The sequence below is a fragment of the Cygnus atratus genome, chromosome 8 (assembly GCF_013377495.2).
Source record: "Cygnus atratus isolate AKBS03 ecotype Queensland, Australia chromosome 8, CAtr_DNAZoo_HiC_assembly, whole genome shotgun sequence".
NCBI lineage: Eukaryota > Metazoa > Chordata > Aves > Anseriformes > Anatidae > Cygnus > Cygnus atratus.
The window spans coordinates 6,171,450-6,184,801 of NC_066369.1; the positions used below are offsets into that span (position 1 = coordinate 6,171,450).

Genomic DNA, 13,352 nt, shown 5'->3' on the forward strand with positions numbered 1-13,352 from the left:
TGTTGGGAAGTCTAAATGCGACGCCAATCAAACAGACTCACAGGGAAGTCTTTAAGGAGAGAAATCTGCATCCTCTCCCCCGTCCTCTCCCACTGAGCGCTCACATGTGCAGCCCCAGAGTCAAGCTGAGCAATCGCTCCCTGAAACCAGTGGCTTCAGCCAACCTGCCCCGGCACACCGCCTGCCCCACACACGGCCCCACACACGGCCCCACACACGGCCCCACACACCGCCCCACACCGCCCCGCACCCCGCCCCAGCCCCGGGGAAATGCCCCGGAGCAGGCAGCGGGGGACAGCGGGCGGCGTGCGCAGGAGCCCTCTGCAGCTGCGGCGTTTGTAATGCGTGTGCGGCAGCATCTCACACACCCCTCCCGCCCAACTTTACGAGACTGTTTATACCAGGGGATACGCATTTATCACAGGGTCTGTTCTCCTTTCCTTTCCTTTCCTTTCCTTTCCTTTCCTTTCCTTTCCTTTCCTTTCCTTTCCTTTCCTTTCCTTTCCTTTCCTTTCCTTTCCTTTCCTTTCCTTTCCTTTCCTTTCCTTTCCTTTCCTTTCCTTTCCTTTCCTTTCCTTTCCTTTCCTTTCCTTTCCTTTCCTTTCCTTTCCTTTCCTTTCCTTTCCTTTCCTTTCCTTTCCTTTTTCCTTCTCCTCTCCTCTCCTCTCCTCTCCTCTCCTCTCCTCTCCTCTCCTCTCCTCTCCTCTCCTCTCCTCTCCTCTCCTCTCCTCTCCTCTCCTCTCCTCTCCTCTCCTCTCCTCTCCTCTCCTCTCCTCCTCTTTCTCTCTCTCCCCGTGTCTTCACCCCTCCCTTGCTTCCTTGTCACAAACAGATCACCCCTACGCTACAAAGGGGAGGGTTCCTTGAACCTTTCCAAATCCCATAGCCAACGGGCTCTTCTCCTGACTTTGCTGAGGAAATGTTGTGTTTAATTCCTAGGGATTCATTTGGGTGGAGGTTGTTAGTGCCTCCGACTCAGGCTTTAGAAAATCATCTGTCCCTTCTAGAGAACTGGAAAAAACAACCCACAAAAACATACTTTATTTTTTCTGCAATGTTTTTGATCCGCTGTCAGCGAAACAGAGCGGGTGCTTCGGGCTGAAATACTTTCTGTAGTAAAACGCACACCACAGAGGATCACTTTCCAAAGCCTGTTGCAATTTTTCTGCTGCGAATCATTCACTGCTGCCTTACGGAGAAGTCGATCCTCCCTGGTCCGAAGCAGAGAACATTTCCAAACAGTCAATTATTGACTGAGCAGCTATTTTTAAAGCCCGGCCGAGCTTACCGCCGCACGCTGGAATGCGCCGCTGCCTTCTAAACACCTGGCACCAAGGGGTGATGCAAAGCTCCGGGATACTCCAGAGCGAGGAGCGAGTCGGGCCAAGTGGGTGGTAAAGCATCTTCGTGATTGCCCTGCTTTTATTGCCCAGTGAGTCACCGGCGAGGTGGTGTGAGGTGGTGTAAGCCCTCCCCGCGTCCTGCCGCCGTCTGCCGCCGCTGCCCCGCTGCGTGCTCCTGCCCGGCGGGGACGCGGGGGGCGAGGGCCGAGGCAAGGAGCCTGCCCCGGGGCCGGGAGGCAGCGGAGGGAGGCCGGAGGCTTCCCCGGGCCGGTAGCACCGGCAGCCTTCGCTACGCGGCGGCCTTTAGGCAGGAAGGCACCCCGGGATTCACAGGCTGCTAGATTTTCTCTTTTTTTAACGACCACCGCACGCCTGCCACCGTAGGGAAGGCGCGTCCTAGCCCAGCACTGCCTGGACCTGTTGCCGCTGGCGGTGCGAAGGGGAAAACCTCGCAGAGGACGAGCGCCGGGTCCCACCCGCCCGGAGCCGAGCCGCAGCCCCGGTGCGGAGCGGTGCGGGGCGGTGCGGGGCGGTGCGGAGCGGTGCGGAGCGGTGCGGAGCGGAGGAGCAGCGCTGCCCTCCCGAGCGGCCCCTGCGCTGCGCTGCGTCCCCACAACCCGCTGCCTGGAGAGATAATTGATTTCTGTCCTGCGCAGGCAGGCTTAAAAATGAAATTTCTTTTTTTTTTTTTTTTTGCTCAGGCAACTGACCTTGATCTGCCGGTGGAAAAAAAAAAAATGTTTAGGGCTGCTTCTTCCCCCGCTCTCACAAATATTAATTGTGGTTTGAAACTTGGAAAACTTTATTTAAAAAAAAAGTAATTTAATAGCTGATCTTTATCCTGAACATATCTCAGCTCATATATATATATGTATCACACAAGATTTCTCCACTCGTGAGTGTATAACCATGAAACGAACCATGGAAAGATAAAATAGCATAGTTTATACTGAGAATCTTGATAAGGATTGTGCACGTAAGCATGTCTGTTCAGTATGTGTAAGAATCTATTAATATATATTAATATCTAATGATGCATACATTAGCTATGCAATATATATGATGTACTCGGGTAGTATGTGAGTAAACTCTATGCATTAATAATCACATGGCATGGGAAGCCGGAACGTTTTTCTCCACACTGCAGCCGAGCACAACTCTTGCTGCAGATAATTCTTCCCTTTCACCTTATATAAAGGCAGCCTGAGAGCTGACCTTTAAATTACCCGCACGGACGAGTGGCTTGTGGCGTTTTGGCAGCGTTGGAGGTTTTCCTCTGGAGACCACAGGCATCATCCTCGATATTTTGCCTCATGCATTCGGGTATTTAGACTAACTGGAAAAAGTTGGGTGTAAATACTGCCAATTCTGTAAATCGCTCGTTTGCAGTATAACGATGAGAGAAGTTTTTAAGGAGAAGAAAATTGCCTAAAAGTCAAAACTAGCGTCAAAATGTCCCTGTCATAAACTGCCTGTGGTCTGGGTCTTGCAGCCCTCACACAGGCAGCCCCGAACAGATCACTCCTGGGGAAGCTTTGCCCACACCACTGCTGGCCAAAATCCTCATCCAAACTTTTGAAGGAAATCTTTGCTGTCTGCTAGTCATAAGAAACTGCATTATATATGCACTCTAATAATAATAATACAGAAAAATAAACGTTGCCAAACTCAAGAGCACTAATTATATTATAATACTGTAAACTGCCCGAGGACATACATTAAAATTAAGACGGCAGTAAGCATTATACAAGATGAAAAGCCTCACAGTAAGAAACTGCAAGTAGATTATTTTTCCTGCTCTATAACCATTTTTTTCAAGTTAACGAAGCAGTTATTTCTGTTAAATAATCATAGCTAGTGCTTATAAAAGTTGCACAGTATCCCTAAAGCCAGTAAGAGAATCGGCTGATTAGAGGAAAAATAAAACTAGTCGAGTAGCTTTGTGTTGCACAGGAATCTGGTAGAGGAAAAAATCGTGGCACTTCCATAAACATTTTCAGAAGTCCCTATGACGATCAACATCTGGCAGATAGGATGTACTGCTAAGATAGTGTGGATTCCAGATGCCTTTTTGGCTATTTGACCATAAGTCTACAAGCAGGTGTCGGCAAAGCTTAGTGCCTACTCACACTCCAGCTCCAGGCTGGCTGTGTTCGCTCTCCGAGGGGCAGCTCCAGCCCCGTTTTACTCAGTGGAGGAGCCCAATTTGCGTTCACGGGGGCTGGATTCATTCATTCACTCATTCATACCGCAGACAAAGCCATGCCAGGTGGGTGCACCCACTGGCCCCATGCTGGTGTTGCGGGTGCCCCCACCAAGGCACCTTCCAGCCTGGGCACGAGGGGCTGGGGCTGCGGAGGCCTTGCCAGGGCCCCTCCTGAGCTGCCTCGGCTTGGAGGGGAAAAACGAGGGAGGAGTTGGGAAGGACTGGACAAAAGTGAAAGTCTGAGGTGGGATTTACCCTTAAGAACACCTGGCCCTGGTGCAGGTTGTGCTTATACCCTGGAAGGACAGCTTCTTACTCTCCAAGAGCAAATAAGAGTAGGATCCAGCTCCTTCCTACCTGGTCCCCCCACCCTCAAGCAGAAGCCCACAGAGTGGTGCCGGTCACATTTAACCCTGAGAAGTATGTGGTGGCCAGGTTACACACGCCGAGTTGGGTGTTTTCAGGGATGCCACCATGACCTCTGGCTGTGCGGTGACACACACGAGCAGAACCCTCCCCGGACCCAGGACACACGATTTCAGAGTTTCACAGGATTTAGACCTGCTTTTCCTGAGCCATGATTAATGAATCTGATCTGGTATTTCTGCAATACAGCACACATGTGAGCGTGTTTTGGAGGTATGATGACAACAGTGCTCTGATAATTTATGTCTTCTACCAATCTGTCCCTCATATCCACATGGTTTAGAGAACCCAGGCCTGCCAGTCTTTTGGAGACTATGAAAATGACATTTAGCTGGTCAAATATGATGGAGAGGAGTGTCCTATTTCCCCCTCTCCAGGTGTTGCGGATGGGTTACCTGATGGCACTGCCAGCGGGACCACGTGGCTCCCTACGAGGAGAGGCACCGGGATCCCACCCCAGCACACTGCCAGCCAGAGGGCGGGTGGTTGTGGGCCTGGCGGTGCAGTCCATGGGGTGTTATTCTCCTGCCATTCACTCGCAGCCCAGCAAAGCTCGCTGTGGTGTTGGACATGGTCCTTGTGCAGGAAGTGTGGGACAGGAGGAGGGAGTGAGAAGGGAGCTCCTGGGGTCTGGCTGTCTGGGGCACAGCCAGGTCCCAGGTCGGAGCCCTTCCACAGACACCCTCCCCTTCCTTGGGATAAGCAGCAGTTCCACCCAGGAGATCAAGATCAGGTTCCAGCTAGATTTGAGGCTATTTCCTGCAGCTGTTGCTGCGCCCTCCATCCCCACAGCCCCAGAGCCTCCCTTGATGGCGAGGTGCCCGTATCACACCCAGCATCAGGGCGAGTGCCTCGCCTGCATGCAATGACGCACTACGGGGGCAAGAGGAGGAGAGCGAGCCCAGGTGCCCACACCCGGGCCAAAGCTCCCTTCTTTCATCCTTGCCATAAACCACTGTGCCAGGCACAGCCTTGCAAAACCACGGGTGGTGGGACCTGCAGCGTGGCTGGGTGGGCTTGTACAGGCCGAGGAGCCCCCTGCTCCATGCAGGAGCAGTCTCCTTTGGCACGCCACCTCTGGCGCCGCTGGGGCTCAGCTGCAGATGCTGCAGCCCTGGCAGCACGGGGTGCAACGCTCCTCATGCCGGCAACCGGAGCAACCCGCGCCCGCCTGCTTTCCCAACGGAGAGCGGGTGCTCTTCCATGTGCTGCTGAAAGCATTCGCTTCTTCTCTGCACTAAAGCATTAACCAACTTTCACCATCCAGCCCACCCCCACTGAATGAATATATACCTGTGGTTTTAGATATTAAAAGGCATCTGCATTTAACATCCATATTGCTTACAGAAAAAAGCATGAAAACATTCCTGAGGTTTTATTCAACAAGAACAGTCAGGACAGGAGCAATTTAAATCTGTTGATAAATTTGTGCTTTTCACAAATGTTTACACACACGATTTCATAGTTATTAGCAATTGTAATATATTAAAAATGCTACCCATTATCCAATGATATATTTGCTAATCACATCTCTGGAGAAAAAAAATCATTCACCCAGTCATCAGCTGCTTTCTTACGTTTTTACATTGCATCATAAAGTTCTCATTAGCCTAAAACCACGTGTAAATTAGTCAGTTTTGTTTCCTTGCCCAATCATAATTTTTTTTTTCAGTTCGGGCAGCCTCAAGTTTAATATATGTACGCAGAGTCATCAAAACAGAAAACTGTTACTTACCGACTGATGTAAGTCCATGTTTTATAGATTCCTGTATGATGGCCGTGTGAGAACTAGAAGACATTATTAAGTGTAAATATACAGTACCCTTGGGTGCAAGGTGTACAGCATTGAGTACAGAAGAGGTGCAGCCTGTAAACTTTTCTGGCCTTGAGACCCAGGCTATAATAACCTTCAGTGAAAGTCGGCGTGATGAACAACAACAAAAAAATTATCCAAGAATTCAGAAAGTAACAAGCGTGTCTTTCGGTGGACTCTGTACTTTTTCCAGCATTAGTGACCTGCTGTAAACCATGTATCCCATTTCATGATAGTCTCTAATCAGAAGAATTGGAACTTGTGATAGGTTTGGCCCTGTCACGTGTTTTTGTACAGCTTGATAAGAGGACCCTGTTATAAAGTGACAGCAAAAGAGATAAGAACTCTTGGCAGATAATGGCAGAGAAATGATTAACCTGGAATGGAGAGGTGCTATGAAGCCCAGAGAGTGGAAGGTTGTAAAGTTGTAGGGTCATAAGATCATACTGAGTGGATGAAAAGCCATACCAATGTAAGTGTAATGACTATAAACTCAGACTTGTGACCTGTCTTCCTGATGTCATCACCTCTTTGCACAGTGGACAGCAAGCACGGTTGTTTTGGCTTCTGTAAACAGTCTTTGGATGGCAAAGCAAGCAAGCATTAATTCCTTAAAGGAGGCTTGAGAATGTGCCTGGGATTCAGCGCCCTGAGTGACAGCAGGCGCGAACCTCTGCTGGAGGCTTTGTCAGACAGAATCACTTTATTGCCCCCGTCCTCGGGCTGGAGACAAGCCCCAGGTTGTGGCTGTTCAGCTGAAGGTGTACGCTGTTCTCTCAGCAAAGCAGGAGCTTAACAGCATGGCTAAACACCGATACCCCAGGATTAAGGTACACAGACAGCACTGTGCTCACCTCTAAGGCTGCTGAGGTACGAAGCGCACTCCCAGCACGTCAGAGGGCTGCCAAGGGTTGTTCTGCAAGCGCCGGTCAGAGCGGCGGGCAGCTGCGCTGGGCTCTCAGCTCGGCTGTGGGCGCGCCGGGCCACGGGGCGCTTTCACGGGCCACAGAGGAAGGGGTGCCATGGGCGTAGCCCAGCCCTCCGGGGCTCCCTGCGGCCGCGGGGCCCCTCCTGGGCGCATTGCGGTGCCCGCAGCGGTCGCTGCAGCCTGGAGTCTGAAGTCTGTAGGCGCTTCCTGAGAGCAGGCTCGCGCCTGAGTGCTCAGACGATATTTGATATTTCAAGTCTCTTGAAAAAGAGAGAAGTTATCCCACTGTGGGCTGGATCTGAAGCCTCTTGAAGTCTGCAGGAGTTTTTCTCTTGAAATTTGTGGAGGGCTGTAAAGCAGCATATGCTCTTTTATATACTTTCTCGTGATGGTTACACTTTGATGATAAAGTGGCAGGCGGGTTACTGAGGGCTCACACTGAGCACCCTCTCAGGCTTCTCCCAGTCAGGCCTGAGCAGGCCTCATAACGGGGTTGAAGTGGCAAACCCCAGAGCAACTTGTGAGACTTGGGCATTATGGCCTGGAGCCCTGAAGTACCAGCGGTCTGTCTGTGCAGTGCTGGCCCTCTCTACAGCCCCCCAGCGAGGGTGGCAGGCTATGGAGGGAAGGCCTCATTTTCCAAATTCTTATTGAATAACTGCATGTGAGTTTTGCATGCTTTATTTACCATGCCGGAGTGTACAATTCAGACACTTACTTGTTCACTCAAATGAGTGCCAGTCATAAATATTCACTGTTTATGGTACATGCAGCAAGTGAAATCATACAGACCTATGCACCAAAAACTTCCAGAAGTCAGGTTTCTCTTCCTCCTTTTTATAGTTGTAAAGTGAGCAAACTGTACCCAACTGCCTCTCAACAATGCTGTGAATTATTGACTTGTAATGTTTATGAAATGCTTTAAAAGCAGAAGCATGCAATGCTCGTGTATCTTCCTATTTCTTACAGGAAAAAAATAATTTGCAAATCAGGTGAAACAGATACTATGAGTGTTTTTTCAGGGTCACTGATAATTTTATCTAATTAGATTGACTGAAAGCTGGAAGCCAGCTTTTACAACAGCTTTGATACAAACCTAAGGAATTTGTCTGTCTATTCTATTTCATTTGATCATCAAATAGGTTTTAAATTCTATTCATAAAAAATACGAACAATGATTTATTCCATCAGAAACAAACAAACAAACAAAACCACGTGTCTTTCAGGATGGGAGATAAAATAGAAAGGCAGTGCTGCAAGTGATACTGAGGCTAGAAACTTTCTACTGTGTCATCGGAGACATTGCTGGAGCACTGCTGGCCCATATACAAGGGCTTCTATAAAGGAATCTGCCGTATGTGGGGGAGAGAGATACTAAATCATAGGAAATATAAAGAAACTTCATGCTTTTGGCTTCAAATTCTGTCATTCCTTTCCCTTCTTGCATCAGTATCAAATGTCAGGGTCACTTAAAAACGTTCCTTTTTTCCTTTCTGATACTTTGTCTCCATGGATAGAAGAATGTGTATGCCAGGTGCACAACCAGACAGACTTTCTTTGCCTCTCTTTGTACCTAGTCCAGTGGTGGAAAATAAACTCGTAGGAAAACTCCAGAACAATCTATATCAGCCCATGATCCAGCACCTCTGTATATTTAGCAGCGATAAGTTTGGGCTTCAGCTGAAAAAGGATGTGTGTAATGAGGCATATTTGTCTCACTGAAATAAAGTACTTATGTTTATGGCGGAATACTTTGCTTGATCAGTAATTGAGAACTGTAGCCTTTTCACGTGGAAGTCTCTGGTAAAGAAGCCACTGGTCTTACTGGGATCAGCTTTTCCTAACTGGGGCTGCAACATCATGAACTCATTTTATATCTCTGTGTTTTTCAGGTATTTTATTTTAATTATTTACTTTTAATTATTTACTTTTGATTATTCTATTCTATTTTTATTTTCATCTAGAAAGGGTGAAACAAGGCTTTTGAAAGGTAGTGTTATTATTTCACATGTGCTTTTCTGTCTTTGTTTTTTTCATGAAGATAGGTAATTGAAAACCATTTACTGTCTTTTTTTTTTTTTTTTGCCAGTTCTTGTATGATGAAATTGTCCCTTGTTTGTCCCTCAGACAAATGTCCCTCAAAGAAAATGTACCTGATTTCAAAAGCTTGGCAACAATCCCTCCTTCGACTCTTGCACATCAAATTGTTTTGCAACCATTTACAACAAAAATGGAATTAGAAGGAATTTCTCCTCTCATGGACATTTTCATAAATGGCATTTAATCTGGGCATGTAAAGATGGTGAGAAAGAAGCTCTAGAAGTGGCTTGACAAATGAACAGAGACCTTTTCAAAGAGCGTTAATCCCTGGCTTGTCCATGTTGGTGTAAGTTTGGTGAGGTCTGTCAGTTTTCCTTGGCATTTTGGATGTAGCTTTTCTGAATCCAGTATGTTCCTCTTTGCCTTTCTATGGCACCTCAAAGTATTGTCAACTTTATTATCAGTACTTTTCAGCAAAGCTAAACTCTCAGCACAGCACACATCAAACGAGGGACAGAATCCTTGTGAAAGTCCAGGGAAAACGTGGCATTGACCCTGGCATGGCGCCTACAGGCCCCAGCTATTATCTGCTCCTGAGAGTAGGCCAGTTGGTTTTAGCTGGAGCTTTGGTTAAGTGGAAAGGGATTTACAAACTCTATTCTATTGCTCTTCAAAAACTTTTCTTCATTTCAGTCATTCTGATAGTCTTCCTGATCTATCACATTCCAAGTTATTTTGGATGTTTCAGTGTATTTTCTCCACCTTCATTAATTTTATTTTATTTTACATGTGCAAAACTGTGGCATTGAAAATACAGTCTTATGCCTTTTCCCCAGTAGTTCTGTAAAAGAAATTAAGAGAATCTGATCTATGTGTTGATCTTCACCTTCTGGGGTTTTCAGTGAAGTAATTATAGTACTGAAATGTGAAAGTTCTCGTTTATTAAATTATTTCCACCAGTTGATTCTCAGTTACTCTTTGGTCATATGGTATGACTACACTATTCGATGTCTTGCTTCTTTCATTTTCTTATACTATACTATAAATATACATTTCTTATACATAGTATATAAATATAGTAAACTTCTTACACTATTCCCTGTATATAAATCATGTTATGCTTATCACCTCGATAACAGAATGTAATGGCATTAAAATACATTTTGGTATGTGCTATACCTTACATGTGATTTTCAGCATATTCAAATTCAACTCTGGTGAACAGAAGCATGGTAAGTTCTTTGTGGGTTTTCCTTGATTGCATCAATCTCTTTGAACGTTTTAGTCTCTTATATGCTTCTGTTCTCTGGTTGGATGAACACAATGCAGTAGGAACCATATTTGGAGAGGACTAATAAACTGTAGAAATTATAAAATTACTTCCTCTAATTTTTCCCCCCTAATTACTTACAGAAAGTTATTTCAGTGAATATTTCTGCTAATAAATTAATATCCAGAGTAGGAGGTAAATGCAGACATTTTAAAGTACTTTCTTAGTGCAAATGAGCAATCCAGAAGCCTTCAGGAGTGCTTGGGAAGAAAACTCAGTTCTTTGCAGAAGAAAACATACAGTTGTGGGTCACAGAAGTCCTCCGTTGGCCTTAACTGAAGGACTAGTGTTTCGGTGGGGCATAGATTTAGTGCTCTCTCTGCGTCAGAGAAAATCAAACTTTTTCTTGGTGTGAGAAGAGCTATCCAGACAAGTTTTATCTGTCTGCCTGTCTGCCTGTCTATCTATGTAAGCAGCTTCAATTTTACTTTCTTGCCCACCTCCTTTTCTTCAATAATCTAACCTATTGACATACAAAGAAAAAAGATATTAATTAGTTACAGAACCTTTTCAAAGCTTATCTAGGAGATATTTACTAGAAATAGGAGCAGAGTATTTGACTGTGAGAAAAGAACAGATTTCTGTGAAACAGGCAGGGGGAAATGACTTCCATGTACTGACCAGTAACAGGTGTTGTGAACACATCCATCATAGCACTCAGGAGCAGAAAGCAGTTTCTCTTTAGAGCATTATTAATAAAATATCAAGAATACGTTATTTTGGAAGGAGGAGAGGAGAAAAAGTCTTAAACTGGATGTTAAATGGTACTTAAAACCTTTTGAATTTGGTAGCTAAATTCTCTGTTTTTTCAAGATAACGTGCATATGTGCAGGGATGACACAGTTACCCCCTCCCCCCCCCAAATAAACACCAAACAAACAAACAAACAAACAAAACCCACCTCCCCAACCCCCCCCAGAAAAACCCAACCCCCAACATCTTCACTCGAGGCAGGATGGAAGTTTTAAGTCTTGCTTCAGGTGACTACATCCCAAGAGACCCTGAGTGCTCTGACGACTCTCACCAGTTTCTAACTCTGAAGGGAGCTGCAGGTGTGCTACACCTCACACTGACTGGCCTTGCTTGAGGCCGTGGAGTACGCCTGAGCTGAATGCAAATGGAAAGTGAAAGACAGCAAAAGCAAGCCGGTCAGTGGCATTTTGTGTCTAAGCAGAGGGTGGTCTCCTGCTGAAACCAGGAACTGGAGGATGTCTGGGGTCTGATGAGAATGCATGCTGGATGGGCCAGACTCGCTCTGGAGGGAGGAGGAATCAGGGCTTGGTGCTGGCATGATGGCATGGATTGCGTGCAGATGAGAGCTCTCACTTCTTTCTATCTTCCCAACAAGCAAGTGCAGAAGTTGTTCCATTTTCAAAGCTGACTTTCATTGGGAAGTATGCTGGACAGGAGAAACAAATTGGGGCAAAGGCCATTGAGAAATAACGATTTCTGATCATTTTATTAATAACTATGAGAAATGTAGCACCTGGCAAGAGAGATAAGTGGATTTTCCTAAGCTCTGTTATAGCCAGGTAAATATTACTCTGGTTTATGGCACTAATAATTAAACAGTACACTAGTCTTTCTCTTGACAATTAAAAATTTAAGGTAGTTGTTTTCTGGAGGCATGTGCTGAAATGTGAGCACCAGTAACTACTTTAGATGTAAGCTTCATAGTAAAATACCCTATCTATTCCGTCCAGCAGATATATTTCACAAGCATATATAGCACTGCAGAAACACAGCTTTTTCATTGTCTTCCAAGTCATCTAGGTACCACTTTTGATACATATAGCAGTTCTTGAAAAACATAACAAATAGACTTAGGATCTGAGAAATACTTCATTCCTTCAAGGACATAGTCTGCCTAGTGCAATTACATGAAGAATAGATTAATATAACATATTAATTAATACTTTTATATCTTTTTATAGAACGTGCCCAGAGTTTGTTAGACAGTATACTTATTTTATTTTAGAAGCTTAGATGACAATACAAAATGCAAATGACTCTGGAATTTAGGCGTCTACATTTCTGGGGAGAACAGGAGCACGTGGGATTTCTGAGGAGCCCTGCCTTTCAGGGAGCAGCTCTAACTCAGGCCATTAGTGCATCTGCCATGACACATGTAAATCTCTTCGGTCACTCTGTTTGCACAATGCTCAGACCAAATTCTTCGTCTTAAACCGGGCTTCTGGGTACTTCTACCACACCCTTAATAACTGTAAATTCATGTTAATCTCATGCTACCACTGTTGTTCATGCTTTCCTTTAGTCACCACTGCATATTCTCCCACTAGACTGAAGTGTTTTCCTGTGGTGCAGACAACAGCGTGCACAATTAAGTTGGAGACCTGATCATGATCTCTGGAAAACACTGTTTTACAAACAAATATATACATATATACACAGTAAGAAAAAAATAGTAGAGTAATAGTGGAAGGATGATTAAAAATAAGTTTTTTTTCAGAGCCTGGAGGGCACTAATAGGCCGTAATGGCCCTCACCTAGATCGTGATGAGCCTCACCTGGGCCCCCACTCATGGGCCATAGGTCCATTAAGCCCTAGCCTGGGGCCTCAGAATCTTTCCTGAGCTGTTCTGGATGTGGACCTGTTCCTGAATTATTTGTATTTTTCTGTTTTGACTGCAGACCTAGCCTTATTCTACTCTGCTTTGATCTGATGACTGCTGGAGACTCTGTAGGACTTGCCACTGCTCTGCTCAACCAGCTCCTGTGCTGTGGGACCGCGTTCTGTTGGTGAGTTCTCTACCCAGTCTATATTGTTGCTGCCTTTGGCTCTTAGTTTGCTGTTGCTTATGGTGCAGCTGTCCTTTGTTGCTCCCTGATAGCTTTTGTACCATGAAATTACTGTCTCAAGTTCATCTAAGATTCACCAGTTGAAAAACATAGCAGTTTATGCAAGAAATGTCTACCCTACTGTTTTTTTCCTGTAATGCCCAATAGGAATTCTGGTTTAGAAAGGAAGGAGAAAACAACCAAACAAACAAACAAACCCACAAACCCCCAGGGCAAGGTTCAGTGTTTAGGGCTGAACTTAAGTCAGTGAAGCAAGTGCTATATATTAGATAAATGAATCTTTTTGAATTTCTAGATTATCTATCAACTTTATCATGTCGATGCAGCCATTCTTCGTCCTGAGGATTGATCTTACTTTTATGCAGCAGATGGTGTTCTCTTACACAGTAGAGAGGCCTTTACTATTCTTTTTTTACTTCGGTCAGATAAGTCTCGTGAATAAAGTC

At 45.5% G+C, this 13,352-nt stretch overlaps 1 protein-coding gene across 1 annotated transcript in view; it reads right to left on the reverse strand.

Moving 5' to 3' along the window:
• NR5A2 (nuclear receptor subfamily 5 group A member 2) overlaps positions 1-5,982 on the reverse strand; it is a 90,474-nt gene extending 84,492 nt beyond the window's left edge. The window contains exon 1 of the mRNA XM_050712240.1: positions 5,711-5,982. Within this exon, the coding sequence (XP_050568197.1) occupies positions 5,711-5,774 (64 nt within the window). The 5' untranslated portion in view covers positions 5,775-5,982. The remainder of the gene's footprint in view (positions 1-5,710) is intronic.
• Between the last annotated feature and the right edge of the window lie 7,370 nt (positions 5,983-13,352).